Source organism: Eublepharis macularius, chromosome 4 (assembly GCF_028583425.1).
Source record: "Eublepharis macularius isolate TG4126 chromosome 4, MPM_Emac_v1.0, whole genome shotgun sequence".
NCBI lineage: Eukaryota > Metazoa > Chordata > Lepidosauria > Squamata > Eublepharidae > Eublepharis > Eublepharis macularius.
Genome location: NC_072793.1, coordinates 21,021,569 through 21,046,319, shown reverse-complemented (window position 1 = coordinate 21,046,319; position 24,751 = coordinate 21,021,569). Strand labels below are relative to the sequence as shown.

At 46.2% G+C, this 24,751-nt stretch overlaps 1 protein-coding gene across 1 annotated transcript in view; it reads left to right on the top strand.

The window, feature by feature from the left end:
* The window catches only part of SDK2 (sidekick cell adhesion molecule 2), a 104,686-nt gene that overhangs the window by 4,126 nt on the left and 75,809 nt on the right, over positions 1-24,751 (top strand). The window contains exons 2-7 of the mRNA XM_054976827.1: positions 9,546-9,679; positions 17,523-17,634; positions 18,156-18,346; positions 18,732-18,815; positions 20,673-20,867; positions 21,607-21,723. Coding sequence (XP_054832802.1) covers positions 9,546-9,679; positions 17,523-17,634; positions 18,156-18,346; positions 18,732-18,815; positions 20,673-20,867; positions 21,607-21,723 — 833 coding nt within the window. The remainder of the gene's footprint in view (positions 1-9,545; positions 9,680-17,522; positions 17,635-18,155; positions 18,347-18,731; positions 18,816-20,672; positions 20,868-21,606; positions 21,724-24,751) is intronic.

Genomic DNA, 24,751 nt, shown 5'->3' with positions numbered 1-24,751 from the left:
AGCGGGACATATTATCGTTCCACTGGGCCTGTAAGACAGAGCTGTTCCGCCAGGCGTTCGGTGGTTGAAGGGGGCAGTGCCATGTCGGCTTCCCATCTTTGGGGTGGGGGGTTCTCCTCACCATTGAACCTTAATGTATTTGGTTAATTTATTATTGTTTATTGTATGTTGATTTTAGAATTATTGTTTCTTTGTTTTTATTGATTTTAACTGATGTTCACCGCCCAGAGCCCCTGAGGATGGGCAGTTTATAAATCGAAGTAGTAGTAGTAGTAGTAGTAGTAGTAGTAGTAGTAGTAGTAGTAGCAGTAGTAGTAGTAGCAGTAGTAGTAGTAGTAATAATAATAATAATAATTCACTCAAGCCTTGATCCAGGTAACTTTATCCATATTCCAGTGAGCCCTCTATCATGTGCATAATAATTAATAGGAGAGAAGAGTATGGGGTGATGAAACCGCATCTAGTGCAAACATTAACTCTAAGAGATGTTATGATGAGCCAAGTGTGGACTCTGGCAGTCACCAACAAGCCTTATCCGATGGTCCAATATCAGCTGCATCAGAACAGCCAAAACTATGCTAACCTTACCCTGAGAAGTGGGTAGAGTTAATCACTTATTAGCTATTTTCTATCTACCCTCCCATTTTTCATTGGCAAAATGCTTGCTGTGAGTGTATGTGGAAGGAGCACTTATACTTTGCAAGGACTGCTGGGGGTACAGGGTGTTGCTGGGTGTCTTGTCCACAGGAACATATTGCACATACATGACCTATCATCAGTGAGGGCTGAGCCATTCAGTGGCAGAGGTGGTGGGCAATTTTCTTACCACAACCGGGTTCCAGGTGCAGTGCTTGGCTTTCCCCTCGCTGGACTGAGTGGTGAACATTCACTTATGTAGAAGAAAGCGAACAGATGTCTTGAGAAGACTGGAATAGTGGTTAAACTTTCTCCCTGCACCACCTGACAAAGCTTTTGAGAAGCAAGTTTACTGCTACCTCCGCAGCTTCATCCTAGGCTAATTCTTGGCTCAGCTAGCATATGCTGGAATATTGAGAACTGGGGTTTTTTTCTCTAGAGGAGGTTGACACAAAGCTAGCAAGAGCCACCCAGAGCTGCCATGGGCATCTAGATAAAGAATCCCTCAGGCCCCACACCCTCATAACAAGCAGACCAAATTTGAATAAAAACCAATTGCAGAACTTTCTCAGTTTTCAGGGCCATATTAACCCATGGCCAGGCCCCTAGGCTTTCAGGTATTTCAGGCCCTCTCCGACACTTCAGTCTTTCACCCCACTGCAGCTGACAGCCTTACCCTGGTACGGTAGGCACTAGACCGCAGTACATAGCCCTCTATCCATTTTGAGGGTCTCCTGAAGAATTCTATTCACGATTTTAAAATATTTTTATTGTGCGAGTAGAACTCTTCAGGAAAGCACATTTTCGGGGGATACTTGTTCAATAATATATTTTGAAGTGAATAAAATTTTCTGTTATTTATTAATATACATATAATTTATGGATAATTGTTTTAATATAAGAGACCATTTGTTTCACTTCAATCAGGAAGCAGTTAATTATCTTATTAATAGAGGTTATAGAAGAGAAATAATTGTAATTTATGTGGGGGTGTGCCTCAGCAAAAAAAAAAATTGACGGGCTCCTAGTCCCTGCGGGGCCCCTAGGCTTCGGCCTAGTCAGCCTTATGAATAATACGGCCCTATCTGTGTCAGCCCCAAGGGGATCAGGGCCCCTAAAATTGTGTCTCCTTACTCCTCCCATCAGCTCTGTTTGCATTAGAATCACCATCTCCGTGAAGCCTCAAAGGATGCTGTACAATGACCTAAATGGACCTTTTCCCAGCTGTGCCTTTATGATGTATGGAATTACTGGACTATTTTATTTGTATTTATTTATTTATGTTATTTATGGTCTGCCTTTCTCACTGAGACCCAAGGCAGATTACACAGCATAAGTCAATACAATCAACAACTGGGACATTCAGTGAACAGTACAATAGACTAAGGATAGCAGAAATGTGAAAACAAACAGAAATCCCATACTGAAAAACAATGCTGAAACAAAACACAAGTAGATTGACATAACATATAAAAATGTGTGGAACTATCCAGTAGGAACATACTTATAGCAATAGACAGTACACAGTAGTATATTCTACAGTCCTTATCTTTGAGCCAACACATCTATCTGAATCATTTCCTTACATCACAATCCTATTACCTGCCCCCTGAATAATTCAGTTTTGCAGTTTGAGGAAAGCTAGGAGAGTGGGAGCTTTCCTGGGCTCTTCAGACAGGCCATTCCATAAGGTGGGGGCCACCACACAGAATGTACATGTACGGGCAGTTGTTGATTTTGCCAATTTGCAGGGTGGTATCTGAAGAAGGCCCTGTTCAGATGAGTGAAGCTGACATGATCAATCATAGGGAGAGAGGCAGTCCTACAGATATGAGGGACCAAGGCCATGAAGGGCTTTGTTTGCAATAACCCTAATGGGGTAATGGCCAAATGAAAGTAATATTCACGCTCTGCCCATCTCCTGATAATAATCGAGCTGAAGCGTTCTGTACCCACTGGAGTCTCTGAGTTGATTTTGAGGCGAGACCTACATAGAGTGTTTTACAGTAGTTAGATCTTGATGTTATCATGCCATGGATCCATGTGGCCAGATCAGCCATGTCAAGGTAGGGGCATCTTCCAGACTAGACTAGGTTTGTAGAAGGCATTTTTTTTTCATTAAGTTACTTTTCTGGCAGTAGTGCTGGATCCAGTCTAACCCCTAGGCTTTTAACTGAGCCTGTGAGTCTGAACTAGAGGTGGGCACAAATCACAATACGAAGCAAAAAACCACACAAACCAGGCCAATTCATGGTTCATGAAAACGCAGTTCGTGGGACTGCATTTTCCACGAACTCCACGACTTTTTTTACCCGGTTCGTGCGAGTCATCAGCAGTTTGTAAAATCAGACAGGCTGGCACCACTGATCGTGAGTGAAGCTGTCAGCCCCCTTCTCCTGCCTCCCAGGCAGCAGGAGAAAGGGGCTGTCAGTTTCACAGACCACTCACTGGATTCAGCCGATGGGTTGAAGCTGGTGTGGGATGAGTGAAGCTGACAGCCTCATTCTCCTGCCGACAGGACTGTCAGCTTCACACACTCTGTACCAGCTTCAGCCGATGGGCTGAAGCTGGCTTGGGGTGTGTGATAGTCTCAGCCCCGTTCTCCTGCCGCCACAAGCAGCAGGAAAAGGGGGTTGTCTGTTTCAAATGCCTGGTGCTGGCTTCAGCAGCCGGCGCCAGGCATTTGAAATTCCATGAACCACAAACCATGAACCGATTCATGACCTGGGAAAAGGTCATGGAAGTTTGTGGTTTCTGGTTCGTGGAATGCAACAAACCACGAATCACGTGGTTCGGTTTTTTTCGGTTCATGCCCATGTCTAGGCTGAACCGCACTGAAAATGGGGAGGCATAATGTCCTTCAAAATCTCCGCCTTCCCAGCCCTTGCCTAACCTCGGGGGGGAGGGGACCGTATTAGTCAACTGTAGCAAAAATAAGCAAGAGTCTAGTGGCACCAAAGAGACTAACAACATTTTATTCCAGTGGACTAGAGCCCGCATCTTTTCATGCAACAAGCAGATATTCACTATGTAGGCATTAAAAAAAAAAAAACAGATGCATCAAGAGGGTCATGAGATTCAAGAAGTACAAGGTAATATATAAAATTCAAATCTAAAAAAGAAAAGAAAACACTGACTTCATTCACCACTGATGCTAAGCCGTTGAATACCTATTGGGATAGAGTTCCAAGATTTGCTAAAATACCTAACACTTGAGACAAATGAGACAAAAAAGCAGTGAGGAATCTGATACATGCATGCTTGTGTGTGTGTGTGCGCGTGCGCGTGCATGCATGTGTGTGTTCTTTGTAAGCAGTTAAAACCAATGCCAAAGGAGCGCGGCGCTGGTGGCGGCGGCAGTGGGCGTGGCCAGCAGCCTCTACATCTACTGGCCGCTCCTGCAGTGGCACCGGAAGCAGCTGGAGGCGGAGGCGGAGGCGGAGGCGGAGGCGTGGGTGGGCGGCCCCGGGGCGGAGGCGCAGCCAGCGGCCAAGGGTGAGGCTTAGGGCCCCGGCAGGGCGCCTCGACTCAGGCCGGACCGGAAGCCAAACAGCCGCCCCTACTGGGCCCAGCTGCCCACGATGCGAGCACCGAAGCTGGGGACTCCCTGCTGGGGCCTGCAGCCGTCGTCGCCCCGAGAGCCCAGCGGCTGCGCGCAGGACTGGCCTGGCCTGGCCCCGACCGGGTGACCCGTGCCTGGCGCTGGGTGGAGCCCACTGGCCGTCGGAGGGGAGGAGGCCACCGCGCGTGAAGCTCATCAATAAACGGTTCCGCCCCGCTTTAAAAAAAAATGCCAAAAACACAACCCCCAACCCCTGGGGATCTCAGGGGAGGCAAACGTAAAATTGGACAGGAAAGAACCTCTCAGGACAGTGGCCCAAGAGGATCCCCCCCACAAGTAATTCAGTGTCCAGACCCACCCCTGTGATCTCCTGTCTCCAACATACATTCTCACCCCTATCGCCCACTGGCTCTCCAAACTGCAATGAAGGGACACCAACCATTCGTGTATCTAGTTAGCATAATGTAGCTGTAATCAAAGAATTTATGAAACGCACCAAGGAACAACATTTACTTTTTGATAAGCAGAGCAAGTATCCAGACACACAGGCCTGAGTTATTGGACAAAGCTTGCTTACAATCATTTATTTATTTCTACCCAATGGGGACCCGAAGTGGTTTAAACTGTTCTCCTCTCCCCCTTCATTTTATCCTCACAACAACTCAGTGAGATAGGTTAGGCTGAAAGTATGGCCCTTTTCACACTACATACCTGCTTCCGGGACATCGCGAAACATAGCGCAAAAAACACGGAAGATAGCATCTTCTCGCAAGAGTTTTGTGTGACGTCGCGAGATTCGAACCTGGGCCTCCTTGATCCTAGTCTGACACTCCAGCTCCTACATCACACTGATTCATACCATTTAGATGGGTTTTCTGAAAACGGGAATGTGAAAAAGAGGAAAGCCGTAACTGCTCTGTGATTGGGATAGCCTTTATTTACATCATTTCTCTTCGGTGTGGATGTTTAGCAAGCATACCTAAATATCAGCAGGAGGGTAGGGCCATGCGTGATCCCTCTGAACGTGTGAGTGTCTCAGTTTTGATCAGAGGAGTGCACATGTTGTGCACGCCCATTGATTGAATTGATTCATTACATTTTTCCTTGCCCTGTGTGTAGACTAAAAGGTAGCTGGTATCAAAATCCCAACAAACACCTACAGTCACTCCTACAAAGGTAATATACCCGTGGGCTGGTCCCAGTACTGCCATGAGAATACCTGGCTTCTGCTTCTGATAGCAGCTGCTTTGGCACAGAGCTGCCCATATGATTGCTGCAACACACAACAGAAATAAATCCCTCCATTGGAGCCCAATCCACAGCACCCTCCTAAACCGATTGTTTTCAATGGACTTAGAAGGGTGTAATTCTGTTTAGGATTGCAGTTTTTCATAGCCACCTCTTTGAAACTTCTTTTACATAAGCCTGAACTTTGTATACGTATATCCCATCACACAGTATGGCAGAACTAGCTGTATAAATTTGGAGTCATTTGGTGAAAGATTGCAGTCCTGCAAGGTATTTCTCCAGTTAATCTAAAAAGCCGTGTTAATGTTTGTTGAAGGAAACCTTTCCCCTCTGTTTATGGTTGTGGCATTTCCCACCAAGATTGCAGCTTTACAACTTTCGCTTCGGCGCTGTCCTCACCTAATTTGGCATGCTGTCGTGTTTTAACATCCCAGCTACTTTCCAGGAATCCAGTTCAAACTGCTGGCTGCTATTCTGTATGTAAAAAGGGTTTCTCGGCAATCAGTACGCTCAGCGGGCAAGGACACCTTTAACTCCGCCTGCGAGTTAAGCAAGAGGAGCAAAGAAAAGAAGAGAAGGAGTGCCACTGATAAGGCGGCACTTTCATCAGCCAAGAGGCTGAGAGAAAGTCCTTTTGAGAAACAGACGGGGAGAGAATATGAGTTGTAGAAAGCAAAGGTGAAAAAAATAAGGACGTCTTTAACAAGTGTAACTAAATACCAACGGGAGGGTGGTAGAACGCATGATCCCTCTAAACGTGTGAATGTCTCAGCTATTCCGAGCGGACATGTCATGCATGCACATTTATTGTGTTGATTTGTTACATTTTTTCTTGATCTTCTTCCAAGGAGCTCAGAGCTGCATACAGTGTAGTATAGTGGTTAGAGTGCAGGACAAGGATCTGGGAGACACAGGTTTGAACTCTTGCTCTGGCATGGATGCTTGCCGGGCAGGGTTGCCAGCTCCTGGTTGGTAAATTCCTGGAGTTTTGGGGGGGTGGAGCCTGGGGTGGACAGGGTTTGGGGAGGGGAGGAATTTCAGCTGGGTATAATACCATAGACTCCACCTTTCAAGGCTGCCATTTTCTCCAGGGGAACTGATCTCTGTTGCCTGGAGACCAATTGTAATTCTGGGAGGTCTCCAGCCACCACCTGGAGGTTGGCAACCCTATCGCTGTGTGATCTGGGGCCAGCCACACACTCTCAGCCGAACCTACCTCACAGGATCGTTGTGAGAATAAATAGAAGAAAGCAAGAATGATACTATAATCCACTTTGGGTCCCCATTGAGGAGAAAGGCAGTTAATGAAATCAATAAACAAGTAAATACATGGTTCTCTCTCCCTCTACTTTATCCTCACAACAACCCTGTGGGGTAGTTTAAGCTAAGGCAGCATAACCGGTCCAGTGTCATCCATGTGCACTTTTGGACGGTGGCCATAGGATGGTGCAAGCAGCTCCTGCCATTGCTCTCCGCAGAACTCGTACCACTCGCCATGCCTAAGGGTGGTAGTCACCACCTGTGTTTTACCGTGGCATAATATGCTCATTGAAAACATGGGAACAAGACTTGAAGATTGAGTTAACCTTCTTTATTTACCATGTTTTTCTTTCCTTGTTGCCATTTTTTAATTCCTCACAATCCCAGTAGCACTTAAATCTTAATAACACTGGGAACTTCATCTTCTATTACATGTCTTGACAACAAATTAAATTTTAAAAACTTAACAATATTTCCGTCATTGAGTAACTTAATTCTCTTATATTGTTCTTAGTGAATCTATCCAGCCTGAGATTGTATTAAAAGCCAGCCAGTCTGTAATAAATTGTGTTTCATGTATTATACATATACCTATCAATAGCTGTGTGCACACAGGTACCATATGTGGTACAGCATATGCACACAGTTGATATTTACAATAGGAAGGGATTACAAACTCATATGAATGCCGGTCACAGCAGCCTGCCTGCTTGAAAATGTTCCTGTCTGCGCAGGTAAAAGATAAAGGGCAGCATCTGCGCAACCTATTTTACACTCCCTGTGGGCTTGTACAGTCATAAACCTAATTTAAAATCCTAAATTACAAACATAACCTGGTTAGTAGCATTGTTCATTGTGAATGTTGGTGCAGAAGTCACATGGTTAAGAGCGAACAGGGGCTGAGTATGCTAGAGGGAAGAGAACGTGTGCAATCCTATGTTCTGCTCCCCATCTCTTCTCCATGGTTGAGGGGGAAATCCGCAGAAGCCAAATGAATGCCTGCTTACGCTAAAAACATTGACAAGGAAGTTTACGAGGCTAGGGCCATTTTCACACAGCTTACGGGTCATGGAACATGGCGCCGAGCTCCTGGAATGACAGCCTCTTCCTGGCGCGATTTCACACAAGTTCTCGTGCGAATGTTCCGTGGCTGGTAAGCAGTGTGAAAACAGCCTAGTTCCGTTCTCACCTTCCAGAAAGAAAGCCCCTTGATCTTTCCCCACATGCAAACCAAAGAAACACTGATCATTTCTCCGAGCATCTTGTTTAGTTCATAAATCTACTTCACTTATGCATACAGCGGAAAACGTGCACACACGCTTCAAAAACAACAGCAACCAACACAACCTACCCGTGCCCTCATAGACTCAACAGATATAGCTACTAGATTTATTTCGTACAAAGAGCGTTCTGGAATTGAATATGTAACCTCCATTATGCAGGAACTGAATTGGTTGCCTTTCTATTTGTGAAGGCAGTTTGAGGAGATAAAGCTGCTTTATCACAAATTTAATGGTAAAATATATTCCCCCCTCCCTCAGCCATTTTATGTCTCCAGCAGATTAGATCATTCTATATATATATAAGAAACTATTAATCTATGAACACCTAACTTGTTCTGCCTCCTCAATGCTTAGTCCCTGAGATAATTTAAAGGTGGGAACAGGAAATTGGGAATATCCCTCCCCCTTTTTTATCTGAGGTAAAAGGGACTCCAATATATTGCAAATGTTTGCTGAGACCGGATCATCCATTTGTGGGTGAAATCAGACATACATAATTTGAGTCCACTGTAGATGTTTATTCGCTTCTTTTTGGACAGACATAAAGATTCCCAAATTAAATCAAGCCCAGAAGCATCTATGCCTCAGGCTGTGCAGAGTGCTAATTGGCTGGTCCTTGTGGCAATCACAAAACAATTCTTCCTCTCTCCCAAAGCAATGCCTCAAGTTTGGTACTTTTTAAAGAAAGGCACCAAATAAATGTATAAACGGACAGTCATGCCAAATGCTGGAAGAAAATGTTTTTAAAGGCCAAGATTCTGCCCGAAGCTGTGTCAGATCCAGCAAGGAGGCACATCTGTTTTAACCAATGTGTTGCAAATGTGTGTGTGCACTCACAGACATAGGCCGTTTCCACACGGCTTACCTTGTTCCGGAAAAAGCGAAATCTCGTGCGAAATCGCGCGAGAAGACGCTGTTATCGCGTCTTCTTGCACGATAACAGCGTCTTCTTGTGCGATTCCGTGCAAGATTTCGCTGTTTTCCAGAACAAGGTAAGCCATGTGGAAACGGGCATAGTGAAGTAGTCTGTGAGTGGTGAGAGATCAAGGAATCATACCTGAACCAAAAGAGCAGCCCCTACATCTGACTGCAACCTTTGCATTGTGAATTACATAGTTGCCTGCATTTTTGAACCATAATACCTTGCCGAAGAACTCCCAGATGGAAAGATGTTGAAGTATATTTCAGATTTTCCCATCTTATTTGCTTCTTTGGCCATGGACATACGTGTGTACGCAGATCTACATGGGGGGGGGGAATCATGCACGCAACTGCAGAAACTGGCTCAACGTTTTCTACAAGTATGTGACATCACATGTATATTCACAGGCTGTAAGCACTTAGAGTGCAAAAGCTGTTGCTGTGCGATTAGATTGGCCATAATTCTGCCTGCTGGGCTTCTTGTGTTTGGACTTGAATGATAATGGAGGGAAACAGAAGAGAGGGTTGGATAAGTGGGGGCACACACCTCTCTTAGCAGCTTTTATTAAAGGGAGGGATCTCTCTTGCCTTTGAGATGCCTACCTAGTACTAAAACAATTCTTCATTCCCTTCAGAGCCATCACACTGGAGAACACTCTGGTAATCCTGTCGACAGTAGCACCTGATGCTGGACGTTACTATGTTCAGGCTGTGAATGACAAAAATGGAGACAATAAAACCAGCCAACCCATCACACTAACAGTGGAGAGTAAGTGCTGCATGGTGTGAAGTGGAGTCCTTTGATTTGCCATATTCTTTTTCTGGCTGTGCCTGTGGGTCCTTAGAAGTTGGAAGGCAGTCAGAAATTCAGCAGTAGTTTACCTCAGTATGGAGATTCCATGGCGGGAACAGCCTTGAGTATCTATTGGTCGTTTGGTTGTTTAATATGCAGGAATGCTGCCAAAAATAAGGCACCGACCTTGCTTTGAAAGCAGGTACTTGGGCCCATGATGCTGATACTGAAGGCTGATTCACACATTACGTATGGTGGACACATGCCTGCCACAGGTATTTTAGATCAGACATGCACCTGGAGTGTCATGATGGGAACATAATTCCCAGGCACATATGGACTAGTTTCGAATCAAGATCAGGCATGCAGAGAAAAGGGCCTCCAGCCTTTGACCCTGGCCATTTTCACACTGTTCTCGCACGAAATCACGCCAGGAAGACGCTGTCATTCCAGGAGCTTGGCACAATGTTCCGTAGCTGGTAAGCAGTGTGAAAATGGCCCCTATGCTGTTTTCCCAGGCTGAAGTGGCTCCAGGGAATTGCTGCTTGCTTCATTGATGAAATTCAAGCTTAGTTATCAATACCTTTACATTTCCCCAACAGTGGCTCCCAAGGGCTGTTTCATGTGAGGAAAAGGTCTCAGGGAGGGAGGCCGATGCCCATTCTCCTAAACCAGATTGGTTCCACACACACCTGGGAATTGTTCCCAGCAGAGGATTCTGAGAATACACTTGTCGAAAGTCCACATGACGGTCATTTAGACTTTGAAATGTGTGAATTGGCCCTAAAACATGCTAGATGAGGGGAGCAGGGGTGCAAGCAAGTTGCACCAAACAGAAATCATTCTGTCTCCGGAAAGGCTCCAGTAGATCCAGTCCCTTATCTTGGCCAATGCATAATCCCAGCTTCAAGGTTATCAGGGAGGATAACGGGGTAATCAGGGGGGCAAGAGGGAATGCTTGACCACATGACGGTCATTTAGACTTTGAAATGTGTGAATTGGCCCTAAAACATGCTAGATGAGGGGAGCAGGGGTGCAAGCAAGTTGCACCAAACAGAAATCATTCTGTCTCTGGAAAGGCTCCAGTAGATCCAGTCCCTTATCTTGGCCAATGCATAATCCCAGCTTCAAGGTTATCAGGGAGGATAACGGGGTAATCAGGGGGGCGAGAGGGAATGCTTGCGTTTGAGGACTTACTGCGCACTCTTTAATTCTCCCCTGCAAAAGCCCTCTGAGGCTGTTTCTTCCCCAGCAAAGCTCACCTCCCATTTCAGAACCCAGCTGAGGAGGGGGAAAATATTAAAAACTGTTGAGAAAGGCAGCATTAGCAGGGGAGAAGCGAAGGAGGGGTTAGCACCCCTCTTTCTCATCGATTTTGTCTTGAAAATGTTCTCTCCCTTCAACCCTGTATTAGCATTCCTGGAGAAGAACTTGTTAGATGTCTCCTTTGCGATGCCTAGCTTGTTTTTTCATCAGGTTTAGGAGAGTCTATTGGAATCAGCATCAGGATAGTTCATTATAGAAACATGTTGCAGTTTGACGGAAACAACCATTTTATAGGAGGGCACTACATAGCTTTACTACTGTGTGTACTTCTGGAAGTTTGTACAGGCATGCAATCCAGCTCCCCCCTTCAGAGCAGTGAAATACCGTTCACCCTTGCTTGAGAATAAATCCCATCAATGCAGTGGGGCTTTCTCTTAAGAAAACATGCATACGATTGGGCCACTGACCATGCTTCCACTGTTACTCATTGAAGCTAGAGATCTTGATCTACAAAATGCCTTCCAGTCTCTATTGTGTTTCTCTTCGCACAAAGCAACCCTTTGAGGTAGGTCACCATTAAGCCTATTTTACGTATATAGTTGGGAGTGTGTTTTCTAGCCCAAATTCATGCAATGAATCCACAGGATATAGCTAGAGTTTGGATGTTACCTCCTCCATCCAAGTCTAAACTCTCCATCCACCAAATGACCCTCATGCTGCAACACAGAGACCCTTATCTCTTCCAAAAGAATGAATGACCCAATGATCAGGGCATCAGCTGGGGCTCTTTTAAGGTACTCCACGGCCTGCTTGTATGACTTGGGCAAGTGGTTGCCAGTTCCTCGCTGGGGACAGAGGATCCCCCGCCCCTGCTCACCTGGCTGGTGGGGGGAATGCACCTCCCAGAGTGTCCTCCCGGGCCACACAGTGCACTCCCAGGCACTGCAGCAGCCCGATCTGGGCCCAATTTGGCCTGGATCGTGCCCCTGTGGAGCACAGGAACGCTCCCAGGGTGGCCCACGGCCCATGTGATGTCACTTCCCAGAAGTGACATCATGACACAGGCCAGGAGCATGCACGCTTTGCACGCATGCAACCAGGGGATAGCAGGTAGGTGTCAAGCCTCCCACCTCCTGCCAGGGAGTGAGGGGACCTGGCAACCTGAGACAGTGTCAGGTCAGGAAAGGGAGGGAAAGAGCTCTTGCACCATGGTCCCAATCTCACTTACGCTGCCTTATGCAGAGTTACTCCAGTCTATGTCCAGTGATTTCAATGGGCTTAGGCAAGAGTAATTCTATGAAGGATTGCACTGTTAGTCTCTCCGTGCCTCAGTGCTCTGTTCTTGAGTATGAGGGCCTTGTGTCATCTTGGACCACATGAGAATATATAAAAGATCTTGAAGCATTGCGATATCAAGATAAAGCTGTGTTTGTTCTGAGAGCTACGGCTCAGTGAGGTGGGCCAAGGATGTACGTTCCGTCCTGCTTGTTTTTCATGTAGACCAAGAGGCCCCTGAAGCTCAGGCTGCTGTCGGCGTCTCTTTGCATCTGGCTTCTCCATCGCTTCTGCTGGCTCGGGCCCAAATTTAATTTGCAGTAAATCTCTGGCGAAGCTGTGGCTGGTGCTGACTAAACATTTCTGCTGGCTCCGAATTTATTTAGACACTTTGGGCCTCGGCTGCAAGAGCTCGGAGGCTCTAATTACATCACTGGTTGAGGTCCCTGTTTCTGCCTCTCCCGCTATCCATACAATCTCTCCGCTTCCTGGATACTTGACTGCAGGATAGAGCAAAGGAAGCTGAAGGAATGTAGCATACGTAATATGCTCTCCCGAGAGACTCCCAGAATGCATGCTGACAGTGTCCCAGTAAGGTTGACTACCTCCAGGTGGTATTGTAAAACCACGAGGGCTACTCTGGAAACAAAGGACTAAATACTGCCAACCACACTTCCTGGAGTGTATAGTTAAAGATAGTCCATTAATTAGTTTCAAGATATTTAACCATATATTAAAGGGACAAAGTGCACAAAGTATTCCACAATAATAAATAACAATTCGCATAAAACCAACAGTTAACCATACATTCAATAATCCAATAAATACATCAATAAATAATTCAATAAATATTCCAATAAATACCACACTAAATACACATGCAATTGTTGCAAAACAGTCCAACCGGTGGAGAGAATGAAATCACTTCAAAACTACAACCGTTCATACAAAATCCAAGAGTCCCAGAAACAATGAACACTTAAAGAGTCTCTTGTATATTTCCTTGTAAGTATCTACGCGCAAGGTATTTATTGGAATATTGATTGAATTATTTATTGATATATTTATTGGATTATTGAATGTATGGTTAACTGTTGGTTGTATGTGAATTGTTATTTATTATTGTGGAATACTTTGTGCACTTTGTCACTTTAATATACTGTTCAATATCTTGAAACTAATTAATGGACTATCTTTAACTATACACTCCGGGAAGTGTGGTTTGTTTGTAGTATTTAACTTCCAGGTGGTGGCTGGAGAGCCCCCAGAATTACAACTGATCTCCAGGCCAAAGGGCTCACTTCCCCTGGAGAAAATGGCTGCTTTGGAAGGTGAACTCTATTGGCATTATATCCTGCTGAGGTCCCTCCCCACCCAAACCCCACCCTCTCCAGGCTCCACCCCCAAAATCTCCAGGAATTTCACAACCTGAAGCTGGCAACCCTATGTCCCAGCCATCTTCACATTCTGCCCTCAAGCCCTTGCTATCTGACTCTCCCTCCCTATTGGTCCATGCTGTCCTATCTTCTCATTAGGTTTAGAAAAGTCCTTCGATTCAAACTCAATATATCTAATTCTCAACATGCTCCCATCTGCAGATACATAAATCTGCAAATCAGGACCATGGAGCCAGAAAGCAGATAGTTCTGCAAACTTGAGGGGAAACCCCAATTTGCAGAAAAAGTTGAAAACTTTGGGGGGAAATGAAGAGGTGTTTGTGTGAATTTCCCTCCAAACAGAGGAACATCACCTGCACTTGCACAGACAACAGTCTGGCACCACCCAGCAGTATTCCCTTGCCTTGCTGCAAGTGAGAGACATTGGAAGAGGGAGAGCTGCTGCTGAGGGAAGGGGTTTCCGCTTCCCTGCCATTGTCACCGCCATTCCCTGAAGAATGGTGGGCATGAGGACAGATGGGTGGCTGGAGCAACAGAGATGAGGGAAAGAACGCCAGGGAGAGCAGTGAGGACGTGGGTAGGCAGGTAGGATTCCTCGCAATGAGTTGAATTATGCCTGGTCAACCTCCTCTGAGGCTTGCTCGTGAACAGCTGCTGCCACCATTGGGGCTATGATGGGACAGTGGGGCAGATGGGACGGTGTTCCATCGGCTTGTTCTTGGTAGGTGCCTGGCTCTGCCCCATTGCCACATGCACTTGCCAGAGTAGGAAGCCACGGCAGAAAGCTTGGAGAGCTGCCATGAGTGCCCGCTAACGAGGGAACACCCTGCTGAGTGCCAGAATGGCAGTGCAGGCCCTGGAGGCAGCTCCAGCCCTGATCGGGCTCCACCTGGGTACAGGGAGGGGCTTCTGTGTGGCAGCCATGCATCTGCTCACCAACCTGCTCTGGCACTGCTCTGGATCCTGCTTTCCTAAATCTGGATTTGACACAATCCTATAGATAGGCCGTTTCCACACAGCTGACCTTATTCTGCAAAATAGCGAAATCTAGCATGAAATCTCACGAGAAGATGCTGTTATCGCGTCTTCTCGCATGATAACAGCGTCTTCAAGCAAGATTTCACGCAAGATTTCGCTATTTTGCAGAATAAGGCAAGCCATGTGGAAACGGCCATAGTTTAATCTTCTGGGACGACCCTATTGCCACCCTTTGTCCCCCCACCCCCATCAACTTGGTCAACTCCCCACAAAGACAGTCCTTTTGATTCCTGAGAAAGAAACTCAAAATGGCACAAGCGCACAAACCATGGTGATGAATATGTAATAATAGTAATAATAAACAACTAAATAATTGACATTTTGCTGCATTCTCATAGCCCCCCTAAGTCTATCGCTTGAGGCAGGCCACTTCAACCTGCTAAATATTAAGCAACTTGGCCCTAGTTCTCCATAATCCCCACCAGCACATGCCTTCTGCTTCTCCCAATTTCAAGTTAATAGGAGACTTGCCCTAATTCCTCAGAACCAGCCCTCTGCCCCCCCCCACCTCCTGCTGTAACACTTCAGGGACTCCCCTAAACAACACCTCTGGAGCCATTAAGTTTCCTCTTTCATTTAACACTCTTGAATTCCCTTTCTCATCTCTTTGGGAATGGCCTTGATCTCTGCCTCCCGACAAAGCCTCGAAATTCACATGAGTCGTCCCTATGATTCCTCAGCCTCTCCAGAAGATGTTTACCTCACAGCTGTTTTATGTCTCCCGGACTTGCCTTTATATCCCCCCCTCCCCTTTCTTTGCCCCATTAATCTGGAGCGCTGTACCTCAGTGTGTAATAAACACCATAGTGCACGTCTTTATGGATTCAGCTATATCAGCAACCTTGTGATCCCAGCCAACACATGAAGGGGAGGAGGGGTGGCTTTATCACTGCAATTATTTTGCTTTATGTACTTTCCCTGTTGCTGCTTCTGCCACTTTTGCTGCTCTCCCGTGCTCTCTCTGTCTCTGCTTCCATCCCCGATGCCACCTGCTGATGCCCAGCTAGGGACGGGGAGCAGGTGGCACATCTCTGTAGAATTTTATGGTTGAGGTGGGTACAGGATCTTAACATTCCTTCTGAGAGACTGAAATCTATGGAGCTTTGAAGGGACAGCTTAAAAACCTTTATTGTTCATCACCTAATGGGGAGGGTCTGTGGCAGAACTTCTGCCTGGCGTGCAGAAGGACCCACCTTCAGCTAAAAAGACCAGATAGATGGTGATTGGAAAGATCTCCTCTATCCGAGACCCTTCAATATGGGTGACAGTGAGAACAGACAGTACAGCACTTAATAGACCAATAGACTGATGATTAGGAAGCTTCATGTGTTCAGCTCTGTCTTAGCAACTTGCTACAAGAGTTTGACTTCCATCACCACATAAGCAAACTGTGGGTAAGAAAAATAGTAAAGAGTCCAGTTGCACCTTTAAGACTAACCAACTTTATTGCAGCATAAGCTATTTGAGAACCACAGCTCTGCTGTGGTTCTCAAAAGCTTATGCTGCAATAAAGTTGGTTAGTCTTAAAGGTGCTACTGGTCTCTTTACTGTTTTGCAACTACAGACCAACACGGCTAACTCCTCTGGATCTGTGGGTGAGAAAAATCAGAGTCCCTGAGATGCCGCTCGTACTTTCACCTTGCGGTGCCTTTGGAAAATTAGGATCAATGCTGCAAGTAGAAAAAGAAGCAAGGATGAGTGGCACAGGGAGTACATCAATGCACCTTCTTCTGTTGTGCACATCTTACTTCTTTTGCCACAGAATGGGAGCCTCAAAGGGGTAGAGGCTATGCTGCACACACTGGTGGGTGACAGGCAGAAAAGCTTTGGGGGAGTGAGCGTAGCAAGCAGAGGGGTAAGAAGAATGTTGGGCAAGTGAGGGGCAGAATGAATCCTGGTTTTAGCCGCTGTTAAGTGCCTGATAGAATAGCCAACTGGTTGCCCAATCTTGGCCTGCTTATATAGGTAATTTGATGCCATCCTGCAAGGGAGATTTCAGAGTTCTACCAACTTTGTGCCAAATAATAAAGTCAGAGCACAGAGCACTGCAAACGGCACAAATTTTCGCAATGTTTACTGCCTGCATAATGAACGTTTATTCTGCTCGTGCTGGTCATGAAAAGGGGCACGGGGCTAGGCAAAGCACTGAAGTGCTGTCTCCTATTAAAATTCTGATGTGGCCACTTCGCTCTCTTTTAAGATTGTGCATGTTTTCATCCATAAGGAACTGGAACCATAATAGATGACTTTTCTGTGATCCCACCAAAGTATGATATTCACACAGCTTTGAGATTAGGTTCAAAACAAATGGAATGGAGATCATGGATCGCCATCCATCGGTCAAGGGTATATTGCGTGTGTGACTTAGCTTTTACGGAGGGATGGACATTTGTGGTCTTCGTTACTTCTGTTTTGTCCCTTAGTCATGGATGCATTTTAAGTGCACTGGGGGCCATGAGAGAGAAGACACTGGGATGGTTATAGGTGCAGAACTGAGAGTTTGGAAGGAACAATATGCCTATGCAAAAAGTTACAGTATAACACAAATAGGCATGTTGGGAATCTGTTAAACCAATGTCGTGTGATAGTGATTTCATTCAATATGGTTATGGAAGCTGGGCATGTCAAGGAGAAATAGTAAGTTTTAGCCAAAGAATGAAGAATCAGCTCTAACATAAATCCCTTTGTTGAGATATCTCCTTCCCGATGCTCAGAGCTGCCTGGTGTACCTCAGTAGCAGTCAGTCCTCAGTGGAGAAGGCAGCATTCTTAAAGGGCCAGCTTGCCTTCTGCATGCACTGCAACTTGGGAACATTTCTATTTGGTCTCTTCATCCCTCCCCAGATATCGGTGGACCAGCTGATCCCATTGCACCAACCATCATTATTTCACCTCGCAACACCAGTGTAATCGCTGGCACCTCGGAGGTGATCCTGGAGTGCGTGGCCAATGCCAGGTAAGTCTCGACCTGACTGCCATCCTCTTGTGGAGCTGGGTGGTTGGAAGGTATAGCTGTCAGGACTGCTGGCATTTCGAAGGTGGTCTTGTGATCATTTACAAACCTTCTCAGTAGAACATCAGACCCATGAAGCATTCCGTCCCCGCCTCTCCGTCTTCTCCTGTATTGGACTAGAACACAAGTTCATGGTCAAAAATATGATCTGGGAAACAGCCTGTTCGGAGATTGTGAGATGACCTCTGCTAGCATTCTGGTGCTTTGTGGGCCACAACTATCTTCTCACAATGCCATCAGTATACAGCCGGCCCCCATAACTGAGAAACAGTGCTTGACACAAACAGCTCCCTCCTATCTCTGCCACCGGCTGTCTGTTTACAGTGATACCTGCAAAGCTGAAGTGGAATACTGGATAGGAGTTCCTTCAGGCTGTACAGATCTTTAGAGTGAAGGTGGTTAGCCAGTGACATGGGGCCCGTGGGAATGGGGGTTCCCCTCTCACAGACTTCTTTGCTAACCAGGCCACTCATCAAGTTGCACATCATCTGGAAGAAGGGCGGGGTGCCTGTGTCCAGTGGCATCAGTGACTACAACCGGCGCCTGACCATCCTCAATCCCACCGTGAGCGACAGCGGCTACTATGAATGCGAGGCTGTGCTGCGAAGTAGCAGTGTGCCTTCTGTGGTTCGGGGAGCCTACCTCTCTGTGCTGGGTAAGCATGGGGAGGAAGTCCCATGATGCCGTAGACATGGTGAGGCTGTGGGTGAGTGGAAAAGCCTGTGCTTTATCTGCAGGGGTGTCCCGGGTTTGATCCCTGGCACGTCAAATGATCTCGGATAGCAGGGACTGGGAAAGACTTCTGCCTGTCAATCAGAGTAGGCAATACTGAACTAGCTTTGGTGTGCCGCGGCTTCAAATGATCACAGTGCCGTGAGTCTGGGGACCTTAACACAGGTTCTGATATTGTTAGATCCTGACAACTCTGCCCAAAATCATTGGGGTTGAGAAGCTTGCAAAACTTTTACTTGTGGGAATTCAGCTGACAGTCTGAAATGGAGGAAGTCTGGCCAGTTCCACAACTGGGATTTCTGTTGCAGAGCCGCCTCAGTTTACCAAAGAACCAGACAGGCACATCACGGCTGAGATGGAGAAGGTGGTACAAGTTCCTTGTCAAGCCAAAGGTAATTTTTCCTGGTTCACTTCTTAATCATCTAGTTCAGCCCTTTTGTTGCAGCCCAAGCCAAGTCTGTGAATCTTGCCATTCAAGCACCCATTGAGCTAGAAACTTGGCAATTGTAGTAACTGGTACTCCGGCAAAACTTCACCTGGAGCATTTCACCATCGTAAGGGAGAAGATAGTAGAATTTCAGGCAACTGCTCCCCTTTTTCCTTTGTTTTAAACTTGCATATGAAAATAGCATTTCTACCCATCCAGTGGCAAGGACAACCTTGAAAAGACAATCTAAACAAAACCAATGTGACATTCTGACATCTGCCTGAGCTGCCGACAGCCGAAAACAGAAGCCCTGTGCCGGATGGCCGTTTCATATGCAGCTGAAATATCAGCACGTGCATGCACAGTGGAAGGGAGCAGAGCACCTTGAGACCGCTCCAAAGCGGATGACGCAACTGTGATCTTAAATTGCAAGATACAGACCTGAGGTTTAGAATTAGCAAGCGTTTTCTAAGAATAGTCTGGCCAGGTTGTTGAGCTGCTAAAGGAAAATGTGGAGGCTTCGTAATTGATTGATCTTAAAAATAGGACGGTAAACATCTCGGAGGAGCTGCGTTCTTGTCTATTTGTTCCTTCTGTGCTGGAGCATAATTGTGGGATGTGGAGGCCCCAAGGAGGTCCCCATATTCTCTGGTTTTACTACAATGCATTGCGAAATTCTGGGTTTAATTCAGATTATGGCCACACCATTTAAATCAACCCAGAATTTGTTTAAACATTGAGACAGGTATTGTCGAAGGCTTTCACGGCCGGAGAACGATGGTTGTTGTGGGTTTTCCGGGCTGTAATTGAAATTCACAAGCATTGAAATTCACAAGCATAAGCAAAACTTCAACAGGAAAGAAGAAACCTTAAGAATGAACCGAGCATGGTTGCCAGTTCTGAAAAACACCAGGCTAACAAAACACACTACACCCGACAATAGCCCTGCAGAGAAGATTAGCACATCAAGTACCAATCCATATGCAAAAGAACCTCCTCAGGATACAGTGAAGCCTCCCGCCATTAGCATTCCACACCCTGGGAAACTCTTACAGGATGACTCAGCTCAACCCCACCCCTCCTGAGTAGATACAAATGACCTGCCAACATCTTTTCCACACTGTGACACTGAGAGATCTCTGTCTTTTGGTGCTACACCTCTGAAGATGCCAGCCACAGCTGCTGGCGAAACGTCAGGAACTACAATGCCAAGACCACGGCAATACAGCCCGGAAAACCCACAACAACCATTGAGACAGGTACTTAGAGGTGGGAGGACCAGAAGAAGATGAGGCCAGCATGACGTAGAGATTAGAACTCCAGACTAAAACTGGAAAGACCCGGGTTCGGATCATCCACTCAGCCATGACGCCCGCTGGGTGGTCCGGAGTTAAGTCGCTCTCTCAAGCTGACCTTCTTTGCATGGGGAAATGGGAGAAAGATGAGCCAGGAACACCATGCTGAGCCGCTGGAAGGATGAGAAGAATACGACGACAGGGAATTTCTCTATGTTCATTTGTAAATCCTTCCAGTTCTCTCAGGCATCCTCCTCTCCTGTGGCACTAGTTAGATTCGCATGTAATGGCAAGAGAGGAATTTTCTGAGCGTGATCCTTGGAGTAGAAAAATGAACAGGATTGTAGGTGTATACAAGAAGGGACGTTCTGTGATAGCCAGCAGTTAGCTAGACCCAGATAATCACATACCTATGCACCATCTCCAGAATCCAGTGATGGCAAATCTATTGGGAAGGGAAGGCGGTGTATGAAACAGTGAATTTTCATTTCTCCATTGCTCTCTAACGGCCAGACTTTGCATTGCAGGTGTACCTCCACCCAGCATGTTCTGGTACAAGGATGCAGCCCTGCTTCAAGTGGAGAAGCTCTCTCGTTTCCGGCTCCTTGCCAATGGGAGCTTGCAGATCAGTGGACTGGTGCCAGACGATACGGGCATGTTCCAGTGCTTCGCCCGCAATGCTGCTGGAGAGGTGCAATCCTCCACGTACCTAGCCGTCACCAGTAGGTGTCAGCAAGCACTTTGCTTATAGGTTGCTTTTTGGAGCCCCCTTCCTCTCCCCCCCTCCCCTGGTGTTCCCTGCAGGGCTTCCCACTCCTGGTGCTGAGCTGCTAGAAGCAGAGTAGATAGTCAGAAAGTTCTATTGCAGGAAGCAAAGAGTAGGAAGTTCTGTAGGGTTTGATATGCTGCAGAGAGCTAGATAGAGCTCTAGTCGAGGATCTTGCAAGGAGGGAATAGTGTCTTACCTTGACAAAGAACCATCAGTTTGCAAAATGGAAAGTTTGCAAAAGTGGAAAGTTTGCTAAGTGGAAAGAAATTTGCATAGACCATGATGGTAGTACTACAGACTGATGGTTCCTTCTGTGTTTCAGCAAGCAGAATGGATGTTTTATGAGATTCTTTGTTCCACTGCCTTAGCAGTGATATTATATTATTTCAGTGCCGGGACTGTAGAAAGCCTGTACTCCTTTCTCCAGGATTCAGAACCATTCTGGGAAGAGAAGGACTGAGCAAGGATAGTTTGGAACACTGCCAAGTACCCGCTACAGGCAGAGTATCAGATATTCAGATTATTTAGAGCGCTTCCTAACTATTTTTACCTTCTCTCCAGCTCAAGTAGTGCCTCATTGGAGAGCTCAAAGAAACGTGGTGGAAAGCAAACATAATGTTCAGTTGTGCTGACCGCTTGGCAATCTAGAACCTTTTCTGTAGAAGTTGTACTTGCCTTTCTCCCTGCCGCAGGCATTGCCCCCAACATAACCAAAGGACCTCTGGACAGCACGGTGATTGACGGGATGGCCGTGGTGCTCAGCTGTGAGACTTCAGGGGCTCCCAGACCAGCCATCACCTGGCAGAAAGGTAACAGAGAAGAGTGTAATAAGGATCTTGGCATAGATTTTGCAGGCTGGGCCAGGCACGGAAGGAAGAATTCCTCACAAAAGGCAGCTTGTACCTATAGCCCATCCCTTGATGCTGAGAACACGAATCACCTGCTATAGGTCTCCTAAAAGCTCAAACAACATGGACAGCCCTCTCCTGTATCCACATCCGGAGATGCCGGTTTGTGGCTTTGGCCACCTGTGCTATAGCTCAGAGAGTTCCTTTCAGAAAAGCTGGCTTCATCCCAGCGGCCGTTAAAAGTTTGTGCTGTAAGGAGAAGGAACCAGCAAACGGAGTATAAAGGAGGAACAAAGACTATTTCACAATGCTGGCAGAGTTACTCTTAGGAACACGAAGACCTCCTGGGGCTCAAGGAAACATGATCTCTGCAAAAAAATCTCATGAGATGCCACAGTGCTGAATATGCCCCGAAGTCCATTAGTATTGCAGGCCTGTGCATCTGTGGCAATGCCCGTCAGTTTTGCACACCCATGTGCAATCCTCCTGACACACGTCCTAAATCCCTCACCGCCTCCCCATTCCCCAGGCCACTTTGAAAATTAAACGAAAATCTGCTAGAAAATGGACTTGCATTATTATGGGGCCCTTGAATTCCTACAACCAGTGAAAACCAGTGCGATTTGAGGGTTGTCCACACAGGGTTTCCCCCCATAGGTTCTAGTCCAATACTGCTTTGATTAATCCCCAAGTCCCACATACATTTTTTGCCTTTAGTCTTCGCTTTGAGATTTTTGGTTTCCCCCCCAGGTTTTTTCCACTTCTTTGGAGACCACTTTTAGTCCTATCTTTTTCTGAATAGTAAAGTTGCAAATAATAAAGAGTCCAATAGCACCTTTAAGACTAACCAACTTTATTGTAGCATAAGCTTTCGAGAACCACAGCTCTCTTCATCAGACACAGAGAGCAGTGGTTCTCGAAAGCTTATGCTACAATAAGTTGGTTAGTCTTAAAGGGGCTACTGGACTCTTTACTATTTTGCAGCTACAGACTATCACGACTAAACCCTTTGTATCTTTTACTGGATACTGATTTTGAGTCAATTTTTTTTGTCATGCTTAATGTTTTTTGGTTTTGTTTGCCCCACCCATCTCCAGCCTACTTTTTGATGATTTGACATTCATCATAATCAAAGCACTCCTCTTTTCCCCTTCCTTTTCCCCTTCCTCATTTTGTTTTCATCGTTAAAAATTGTTAATTCCATATCGCTACATCGACCTACCATTGTAATAATAGGTGCAGCAGGTTCATTTTTTTAAACAAGTCTCTAACCCCTTCCATTGCAGAGATATAAGGAAAAAGGTATATCTCTACAATGGAAGGGGATAGAGACTTGCTCTTTTTAAATCACCAATTTCATATTGCTATATTGACCGAATGTTGTAATAAAAGGAGCAGCAGGTTCTCTGAATTCCCAGCTTTAATTAAAAAGAGGGAGTCTCGACTCTCTAGCCCCTTCCCCAGCAGAGATATGCCTTTTTCCTTATATCTCCACAAGGGAAGGGGCTATAGACTTGCTTTTTTAAAAAAATGAAAGCTGGGAATGCAGAGAACCTGCAGCATGTTTTATTACAAAGTTAGGTCGATATAGCAATATGAAACTGATGATTTTTTAAAAAAGAAATTCAACAGCCCCAGTAGCCCAGGGTAGGAGGGGAGGCCACTTCTGGTGCCAGAAAAAGCAGTGTAGTTTGAAAAACACATAACCCAGTGTTTTTTTTCTGGGAAAAGAATTGGTGGAACTCAGTGGGTTGCCCCCAGAGAAAATGGTCACATGGCTGGTGGCCTCGCTCCCTGATCTCCTAAACTCCCCTCTGTCTGGAGATCAGGGGGCGGGGCCACCGGCCATGTGACCATTTTCAAGAGGTTCCAGAATTCCGTTCCACTGCATTCCAGCTGAAAAAAAGCCCTGACATAACCACTGCTGCTCTGGGCTCTGTCCTAACAGAGATCAGTCTGTCCTCCTGGCGCTGGCCTCTACCTCCCGGCTCTGGGTCAGCTCAGACAGATGTCTTCATCTTGGACCATAGGAGGAGGGCTTAGATAGGGGTGGTGGCGCTGCTCCTCTTTTAGGCTTCTTCACGCAAAGACTTCCTGCGTGTTCATTTTCAATCTTTTTTAAAAAAATCTGGCCTTAGATAGATCTATCAATCAATCAACATAACCATGTGCAAAAAAAAAATAAAAGGAGGGTGATGTGACATCGTTGATGATGATAGCACCCTCGCCTTAACATCTTGATTATTTAAGGCATGTACAGAACAAAATAAACCTACTCCACATTTGTAAAAATGCAGAGAGAGGGCAGACATGCAGAAGAACCATATCCAATTCAATTCTAATGCTTGGGGATTGACTGCTTAGAAAATCAGGAATAAATTGAGTGTTCAGCCCCTAGTGGATATTGAACATATAGCCACAGACACCCAGATTCAAATACCTACTTTGCCATAAAGCATACTGAGCGAACTTGTGCCATGCAATCACTCTTTCTCGGGCTAATCTACCTCACAGGGTTGTTGTAAGGGTAATCTGGGGAGGGGAGAACTTTGTACGCTACCCTGATGTCACTGGACAAAGGACAGGATAAAATGTAATAAATAAAGCCAATAGCAAGGCTGAAGTTCACAAGTGTGTGTAGAGAAAAGGACCCTTTCCCCCAAGTCTGCTGTTCCATTCTCTAGAAAGAGGGTACTGCTTGATCTAAGATCAACACCAGGGCTTATTTTGAGGGGGAACACGCCGGAACACAGTTCTGGCAGTTCCACAAAGAAGTCACATGTCAGGTGGCCCCGCCCACCTGACTCTCGGCCATTTTGGGCCCGTTTCGTCCTGGATTGGGGCTGAAACAGCCCAGATCGGGCCTCTTGACAGGTGGTGGATCACTCTCCTGTTCAGCAGCGGCCCGATACTGACCATTTTGGGGCCCTTTTCGGCCATTTTCAGCCCCTTTTTGCCATTTTGGGCCCAATTTCGGCCCTGAATGGCC